We start from the raw sequence: 9,605 nt of genomic DNA on the forward strand, positions 1-9,605 counted from the left end.
CCGTTTGGTTCTTGATGCCTGGCCACTTTTCTTCTTGGAGGTCCTAGTTCATCTCTGTCTTGGAGCTCCGTTTTCAGATTTTCCAGCTCTGTTTTATAATTAACCTCACAGCTACAGTACCGTTGTTGGAGGACAGTGAGTTGCTTTTGGAGATTGTCCTTCTCGGCTCCAAGTTCACTGATGATCTTTTGGTCCCTCATCATTTTCAGTAGTGAGCTTTCATCTCTTTATCTTCCTCCTGCTTAAATATTTCTGCTTGCTGTCTTAAAGCAGAAACATCTCCTTCATATGTCATTTTAAGTTCCTGGTAAGAAACTTTAACCTGCTCCAGTTCACTTTGGAGATGTTTTATGGTTTCTGTGGATTGCTGCTGCAGGAAAGAGAACTCTTGTGCCATTTTCTGATGCAGATTGTTCTTTTCAGCTCTAAGTTCATTGATAAGATGATGGTCATTCTTTGCTCTTTCCAAATTAGCTTCTTTCTCACAATTCACCTCATACTGATAAATGTCTGCTTTCTCTCTCAGGGCAGAAACATCTGCTTCATACCTCCTGTTTAATTCTTGGTATGAAATCTTATACAGCACCAGCTCACTCTGCAGACGGTTCTCTGTTTCCTGCAGGCAGGCAATCTGCTGGGACATTTTTTCTTGGAGATCGTCCTTCTCAGCTCTCGGGTTTTCAAGGAGCTTTTGCTCATGCTTGATTTTTTCTTCATAAAACATCTGCATGTCGACCTGCAGGTTCTCCTCACCTGCAGCTTCATATTTCGATTGAAGCTCCTGGACTTGATTTGGTCCAGCTCTTGTTGGAGGGCGTCACTTTTCTCTTTTTCTGCCTGGATTTGTGACCTGAATGCTTCCTCACCGACAATATGAGCTACCTTCAATTGCTCAAATTCCTTCTGCAGCAGCCTTTTCGTCTTGTGTTTTATGTCACTGTGCTCCCTGGAAGCGATTATATCTGGTCTGAGAGACTTTGAATCGGAAAACTCTTCTCCTGTCAGTAGTTCTCTCTTCATGTCCTTGAGTCTTTTCTGTCCTTGTAACTCGGCTTTTGTATTCTCCAGTTCTCTTTGCACGTAGACCAGCTTTTGGTTCTCCTCAAACCATCTTGCTCTCTCCTTTTCCAAAAGAGAGCCAAGTCTCTGGATCTCTCTCTGTAACTCAGTGGGAGGCGTTCTGTTCTCAATCCAGCCTTGCAGACTTTGTCCAGCTCTCCATGCTCCATGCTGGGGTCTCATTGTCTCATTGTTGAGGCATTGCATCTTAGGACAGTTGTCCCCTCTGGTTTTGGATGACATCCAGTTGGAAGTTTTTTGCTCTTTCTCTTTTAGTTTTGGGTAGTTGGTATGATGCGTTTCCATGGCGATACTTTTTTAGGTTTATTTTTACAACTGGGAGACGCTAATCATTATCTCAAAAGCTCAAATAGTGAACTAACTACTGCCACCTGTACTACAACCACCTTGGCTGTGCCAATGAACAGAACTGGTGACAAAGGGCAGCCTTGGTGGAGTTCACCCCTCACCAGAAACGAGCCCGACTTACTGTCGTAATGCAGACCAGACTCTGACACGGGTCATTCAGAGACCCAACAGCCAGCATAAAGAGCCCCCCGAGGGACACGGGTCATTCAGAGACCCAACAGCCAGCATAAAGAGCCCCCCGAGGGACACGGGTCATTCAGAGACCCAACAGCCAGCATAAAGAGCCCCCCGAGGGACACAGCGGAACATCATAATTATTCTTTGGTTTTTTTCACCTGTTTTGGGGACAGATTCCCCCCCCCTCCATTGACTAACTTTATTCAAATTAAAGGTTGAAAATCTTCTAAAGTGTTCATTGTGAGATTATGCTACTGAAATAAGAACCTTTTTTATTTTAATGCATTTTGCAATTTTTTATTTTTTTTTAAAAGCAATGAATCTGTTTACGTCTGCAAATAAAACATCTGATAAGAAGAGGCAATGTTTACAATTGTATTTTTTTCTGAGAACTTTTTATTTCATGAACAAAGAACAGAGACAATGTCACTTTGGTCCAATGTTACCTCTGATATTACGCCTACAGAAAACAGCTCATGTCATACAAACGGTCTCCAGCTCCACAAACGACAGAAACATCCTGCAGTGCAACATTTTAGTACCAACGCTCCTTCAAGTTTCTTCTGTTAATGAATTTCCTGTTGTCATATTCATACAGATAATAACGAACAGCTACATATGTTAAGCACAATATACAGATACTGTACATTTGATTTTGCAGTGTTTTTTAAATTTTTTTTTAAGGTAACAGACAACACACAGGCCAGGATTCATTACCAGAAGATCTTCGGTCCTTTTTGTTTGTGGTTCAGTGTTTAAGTTTCAAGTATGACACAAAGGCATCTGTGCTGTATTGTACACAGAAAAAAAAAAAAAACAGTCCACATTATTGAAGCCATGGTGAGGTGCAGATATGGTTGTTCTCTCCATTTTAAAGCACAGAGCTGAAACCTGACGTTTACTTACATAGAATAAAAAGACACAAACACAATTTATTTTTTGTGTCGGAAGTTAAATTAGAACAAACTTATCTTGTTTTAGGCTAGTTGGAATTACCAACGTTATTTCTATTTGCTAAATGCCAAAAAAAGCAGCAAGACTTTATTTTGGAGATTTAAAAAAAACAACTTTGTTTGAACTCAGAAGTCAGAGGTTAGCATACATTTGGTCAATATCAGGGAGAACTGCTTTCAAGGGTGTAACTTGGGTGGGGACAGAGGGGGGGGCGGACAGTCTTATTCAATAAATTATGATATGATGCGTCTTTAATATAGCAAATAATAGACGCAAAACCTTTTTTGGGCCTGGTAGGAGCAGTTGGTGAATAGAGTTATTACTGGATCCTATCAAATGTGGCTTAAAGCTGAGATGTTGATGTTTGGTTATGTAAAATATATATTCTCTCTGCTAATAAATCTATAGTTTGGTTTCTGTCAGTGCTAGAAACAAGAGAGAACAAAGCGAATTTCTCTTTATAATGGCCCATAATCTAATTTTACATAATAGGAGCCATGATTTAAAACGTAACAAACTTTTGCTCCTCGAAGCTTCACGAAATATTTCATCCTGTTTGATGATTGCTCTGAATATCGCCACGTCCTGTGAACAAATGATGGAATTTGTCCAGGGGAAAAATGTAGAAAAACAGGCGGTAATATTATTTTTTGTCACTGTCAGCTTAACGTCACGCGCAGACTCGTTGCCACGGCAACCAATATACAACAACCCCGGGAACGCAGAGCAGAGGTTACGTTCAAATGCATCAGGAATTAACACCCCCCCCCCCCCCCCCCACACACACACACACAAACATTTACCACACAAAATCGGCGGTACAAACACCAAACTGAACATTCGGTGGTTGATTAGCTAATTTAAACACCTGTTCTTCTGAATATTTGTCAGGAAATCTATGTGGGTCGCCTTATTTTTGTGTTAACTGAAACGAAATACTCCGAACTGCGCAGCGAGAGTTCATGTTAAAGTGATTAAAGTTAAGCTAGCATGACTAACTTACTCTCCACTTTATATATATATATATATATATTTAATTAAAGCTTTTTACTAACCTGTGAAATTTGATCCCTTTGGACCTTGATGTCTTGCTATCTTAGTGTTGATAATATCAAAACTTTGCGTCCCTTCTCAGATTCTTTGCTTAATTGTGTCATTTCCCTGACCACCGATATTCCGGACTCAATGTAAAGCAGCAGCTGCACGTGACTCACTGCCACGGCGCGCGCAGTGAGTCACGTGATGCCCAATCCACTAGACTTGCCATTTACGTTTTACAAGGGAATTTTAAAAAGCATTAGGTGGCTGTTAATGCTTTGAATACGACGTTGCATAAAGAAAAAACGATGGAGGAAATATTGGAGGGGACTGTCCTCTTCCTGCCAAAGTTGGCGAGGACACGTCCACACCTGTCCTTCAGGAAGTTACACCTATGACTGTTTTTTTTTTTTAAAACTGTATGAGTTGAGTTCAATCTTTTGGGGTTCCTTCCTCAAATGTCTCACAGCAGTTTGCTGGAGTTCTGGTTAGTTCCTCCTAACAGAACCGGTATAACGCATTCCCCCTAAAGCGCTTTGGGGTTCTCTGGGCTGAATAAAGAGCAGCGCAGGCCGTTCACCATGTACCACGAAAGCAGCATCTTCTAACATCTGCAAATTGTTCCCAAATTGAACCAGACTTTGGAAGCTCTACAGTTCTCTTCCTGACATCGTGGCTGATTTCTTACGACCTTCCAGACCTGCTGTACGAAGTGAAGTGTAGAACAAGGAGCGGGACTTTACCAGGCTACTGTCCAACAGGAAAGCAGCAGGTTTCCGACGTGGCCTTAAAATACATCCACATGTGTCTCCAAATGACTCAAATGTGTGAGCTCAGTTAATCTATTAGTGGTATGCAGAAGGAAACCCAAAAGGTTTGACTTAAGTCATGCAGCTAAAAAAAAAGGATCCCTGATACTGATCAACTGTATTTAAACTTCTGTGTTTGAAAAAAGTTATGAAAAAAATCTTCTTGCCAAGTTTTTGTTGTTTAACTAATAGGAATAATTTAGGCAATTCTGCCTGACCTGAAACAAGAGACATTTGGTTTGATTTAACTTCAGACAGTAAGAAAAAAAACTGTCCTTGTCTTTTTATGCGGTGCAGGGTTTCCCCCAGTGTTTATAAGCCTGGCGGGCCACCAGGCTTTACTTGTGCCCCCACCAGGCTTATTTACTTAATGCTTATTTCGGTTCAATAAGCATTGCTTATTGAACCGAAATAAGCAATAAGTAAATAAGCATTGCTTATTTACTTAAGTATTTTTATAACGTTTGCATTTTTTAAGACGTTATTGTTGCCGTTTTAACCTAGCTCCCAACCACCAGGCTTAGCAAGTTTTCTGGGGGAAACCTTGCGGTGTATGTAAACTTCTGCTGTCAACTGTACAGGCTGACCACAGTGAGGCTCTTTGAAAACTCAATCACCTTACTTGAAAAACAAAAAACTTTACATTCGTCCAAAATCAAATTCCAGGCCGCCCTCGTGCAGGCTGCCCTCATTTGCGTTGTCGAAGCTGTTCTTGCCGTGGATCTGTTTGAGGTGCTTGCGCAGCACGGGCTTGTGAGCGAACACCATTTCGCAGTAGTTGCAGCGATGCGGCTTGTCCCCGCTGTGCAGGTTCAGGTGATCCAGCAGCGAGCACTTCTGGGTAAACGTCTTGCCGCAGATCTTGCACTGGAAGGGCTTGATGCCGGCGTGGACGCGCATGTGCCGGTGCAGGTTGCCCTTCTGCGTGAAGGTCTTCCCGCACAGCAGGCACATGAACAGCTTGTGCATCTTGAGGTGGTTGGCGTAGTTCTCCAGCTGCCGGAAGACCCGGGCGCACTTGGGGCACTGGTGGTACCACTGCAGAGGCTTGTCGTAGCTCCGCTGGTGTCCGACGTGCTTCTCGGCGAGCGGGGACGAGGGAGGCGGGCTGAGCGGGTAACCGGCCATGCCTGGCGGCGCCGCCATCTCGCTGCCACGGCTGTCCACGGTGGAGTTGATGAGCGAGTGCTGCGGCTCCGGGGAGTGCAGCGCGGCGGGGGGGCTGGCGGAGAAGTGGCTGGCGGAGAAGTGGCCGGTGATGGTGTTCTCTGCTACGTCGGTCACAGACTCCACTTTCACTATGGTGATGTCGTTATCCACCAAACCGGGCCTCGGCCGCCTCCGCCACACCTGGAGGGGGCTCACGGACGGCTGGATTATGACATCGTCGTCCTCGTCGTCGTCGCTCTCGACGTTATTGTCCCTCTCAACCTGGCCCATCACCACCGCATCGTCCTCCTCCTCGTCTTCGTCCTCCTCCTCTCCCTCAGGTACAGACCGCACCTGAGACCATTCCTGCTCCCTCTGAGCCTGGGAGGAAGGACCCTCGCCTCCTTTCTCCCTCCGCAGGTCCAGATCCACCTCCAGCTGGCGTGAAGCCTGAGGTTTGATGAACTTGTTGAGGGCTTGGGTGCACTGCTCCACGATGTGGCCCATTTGGAGGAAGCTGGCCACCGTCAGGTAATGCACGAGCTCCAGCTCAGGAAACTCCAGCTGGCCAGTGTAGCAGGAGAGCAGCAGCTGCCGGCCCACTTCTGCCTCCTGAATCATGGAGATCTGGACCTCCCTGGAGTCCTGCTGCAGGATGAACTGGTCCCTAAGGAAGGACGAGCCGGCAGCAAACACCACTTTGTGGCCGGGGACCTCCAGCTGGTTGATGCGGACGACGACGTCGCAGAAGCGTCTCTGGTGTCGGAGAAGGTTCATCTTCTGCAGCATGGAGTCCCCGAACGTGGCGAATCGGAACTGCAGGATCACCTGGTTCTGGGCCATAGTGGACCACTGGGCAGCCGCAGCAGCGCACCTGGCCAGGACAGATTCAAACAGAGAATCAGCCCCTCAATGACACTACTGTTGTCAACGGTCATTATTATTATTATGTCAGTCTGCAGTCTGAGAGGACTGTTTTCCATCATAATGTCCAACTATACAAAACCCATAAAATGTTGATTTCAGTCCAATGTTTTTCATTTATTTACGAGATGATGAATCGATATAAGAACTTCTCCAGTTTAGAGTCAGACTTTTCACGTCCAAACACCGACACCAGTTAAGAGCGTTAGCCTCCAACAAAAATTACACTCTGTAAAAACAATAAACCATAAATAGAAAATTCATGCTCTTCTCCTGGAAGACACCATGTTTGTCTAAGTTACATTAAAAATTAATTTAGCTAAACATACATTTATTAGCTAACAAATGTAGCTAGATGTACTTTCAGCTACATTTTAATTAGCTGAATATACCTTTGGCTAACAAATGTTGCTAAATGTACATTTACATTTTATTAAGCTGAAGTTAAATGTAGCTTAAACTTTAAGCTCCATTTCACATTTAGCTCCTTCACACATTTGTTTTTCAGTTAGGTTGTCAAAAACGTTTTTTGGGAAAAGTTTTCTGTTGATCATAGAAGGTTTTTGAATCCAAACAAACAAAACGCAATTTGATAGAGTGCACACCATCGACATCCATTGTATATTGGATGGTTTTTCTGCAAAGCACTGTTGTTAATTCAATTCAATTTTATTTAATCAAGAAAAACGCATTAAACACTGTTACATTTCCAAAAGAGACTAATCTCTGATCTGTACATTAGGTTTTCTAGTCACAAGACAGTTTGCAAACCTAATCTTTGGGTGGATCTCTTTAAAAGACTGAAATGATATATTCTCTGGTTTTTACTATGGAGCCAGTTGGAAATTTCACGTTCTCCGCTTGTTTACACTCGCTTTCTAAATTGTGTTGTTTGTTTAGCACTGCTTTAAAATAACTGCCCGTCATTGTTAATAAAATTACCGATTTATCTAGCCATGGTACTGCCGCAATAATAATGATGAAGAGCTGCTTAGGAACTAAGAGAAAGAGTCGGTTCTTTTGGGGGGGATGAGCCAAGTGGTCAGGATCTCGAAAAACCACCGCAATTCCCATCACTATGAGAACTAGCCACAGACATAAACATACTATTAAATATCGGCGAACAGAGCCAACAGCCAAAGGCTTTACTGCACTGAACGATAAAAATTAGTTAATTGCTACCGCAGTGACTTTACTGTTAATAGCTTGTGGCTTGCAGCTGAACATGTTCTTTCTGTAAAATTGTCAATTTGTGAGCAAATTTCCACGTCCGTGGAAAATTAGCTCATCAGTCTGGCTAACGGACCGCTCGTGCACATCCCCTACTTAGGAAAACGGGGTGCCGAGCACCTTTCCGGTCCCAGTGGTAGAAAAATGACCCATTTTCCAAGTAACCATGCGTTCAAAGTGTAGCTACATGACTGTACTCCTCAAAAAGCGTCGCGGCGACGGCCTGCTTCAGTAGCCTTTCAGCTAACCGCTGAGGTAACTTGCGCAATCTTTGCGCACAACGTGTCCATCCCGTCTTTAATTCGGGTTCTAGCAGTAATGGAGCGCCGTGTTCCTGTTACTCACTTGATAACGCACCAGATATAGCGGGGTTGTTGTCGGCAGATCCTGGCCTGTGACCGCCTGTGGAAAAGAGGGAGCTGCTCCGGATGCAAAACAATTAAAGGCCCAGTACCTGTGGACCATTTTCTAAATGCCAAGTCAGCCCGTTTGAGGATTCAAAGCAAAACCCATAAAAAAAGCCACACGTTAACATTATTATTTTTATTTTTTAGAAAAATTGACTTCCATAAAGCATCTATAGGTTATATGTTTTTGGTTGCTACAGTTTTCTACAATGCAGTGAACAGTACATTGTAAAAAAAATATATGAACAGGTCTTTCAGTTTTTATCACTTTGTCACTTTTTCATGTCACACCCACAGACCCCAGTGTGTCATAGTGGGAGGGTTCTGTTAATTGTGAAGAGGAAGCAGTTTTCAAAAACACTTTGTGATTAAAAAACAGAACAAAGAGCATGTCCTTCGTCTAAACAGTAGCAACACAGCAGACAGAAAGGGATCACATTCCTTTGTTAATAACCCAGTAGATGGTGGAAAACATATGTTTATTCATTTGGAGTCATGTGAATGATTATATGTGAAGTATTTGCAGAATATACCGTTTGGACTCATTATATTTGTTCACTATGACTGTAGAGAGCGGGCCTGAGAACGGCTACGTCCTGTTCACACACCTGAAAGAAAACACAGAATAAAATTAAGTCCTAAATACTTTTCCTATACATTCATTTTTTGGGGGGGTGCGGTTAGAACTAAAAGCTGCATACTCTTTATATGGAAAAATTATTCTGGGAAAAAAAAGATGAGTCATTTAACCAAACTGGAACGTTTCAAGAGAAATTTCAAGGGTTTCCGATGCAGTTGATGTCCAACTATACAAAACCCATAAAATGTTGATTTCAGTCCAATGTTTTTCATTTATTTACAAGATGATGAATCGGTATAAGAACTTCTCCAGTTTAGAGTCAGAAAATGACTAGACTTTTCACGTCCAAACACCGACACCAGTTAAGAGCGTTAGCCTATAACACACAGTTACACTCTGCAAAAACAATAAATTATAAATGGAAAATTCTTGTTGTTCTTCTGGAAGAAGAATGAATCAAAGCAAACCCCCAGGTATGTTTATCATGAATTATTAACATACCAAACATAAAGCTAAAAAAAACCCAGTCAATATTACATAATACTGTCCCTTTAAATGTATTGGCACATTTTTCTAATTTATTTTGAATTCAACTCATTTTCTTCCAAGTTAATTTAGTGAAAAGCAGCGTTGATAAAACGTTTTGCTCATACCAGGACAATCTGTATGCCCCTAACAAAACCATGGCAACCGCTGCCACAGAGGCAGCAGCACAGAGCGACGACACCCTCAGGACGTAAGATGTACCTGGGAAGAAAAGAAATTAACTTTTCAGTGAGTGATATCAACTTATCCCTGTGATCTTTGTGCATTCTGAGGCACCTGCCACTTTGGCCCAAACGACGCAGCAACTTCTCGACATCTTGGAGAGGAAACACTCGGGTTAAATCTGTTGCACCTTCCACAGCA

The 9,605-nt window shown here is 42.9% G+C and overlaps 1 protein-coding gene across 2 annotated transcripts; it reads right to left on the minus strand.

Annotated features, from left to right (window-relative positions):
- Window positions 1-1,987: 1,987 nt before the first annotated feature.
- zbtb26 (zinc finger and BTB domain containing 26) lies at window positions 1,988-9,491 on the minus strand. Of its 2 annotated transcripts, none has more exons than XM_028035060.1 (3): window positions 9,350-9,491; window positions 8,067-8,724; window positions 1,988-6,429 (listed from the first exon to the last, which is right to left on the minus strand). In XM_028035060.1, the coding sequence occupies exon 3, from the start codon at window positions 6,396-6,398 to the stop codon at window positions 5,046-5,048; it is 1,353 nt and encodes a 450-aa protein (XP_027890861.1). In that variant the 5' UTR covers window positions 6,399-6,429; window positions 8,067-8,724; window positions 9,350-9,491; the 3' UTR covers window positions 1,988-5,045. The 2 variants fall into 2 exon arrangements, with proteins under 2 accessions (XP_027890861.1, XP_027890860.1); XM_028035059.1 differs by having other exon boundaries at window positions 8,055-8,724.
- Window positions 9,492-9,605: the final 114 nt, after the last annotated feature.

Source organism: Xiphophorus couchianus, chromosome 12, assembly GCF_001444195.1.
Source record: "Xiphophorus couchianus chromosome 12, X_couchianus-1.0, whole genome shotgun sequence".
Taxonomy (NCBI): Eukaryota; Metazoa; Chordata; class Actinopteri; order Cyprinodontiformes; family Poeciliidae; genus Xiphophorus; species Xiphophorus couchianus.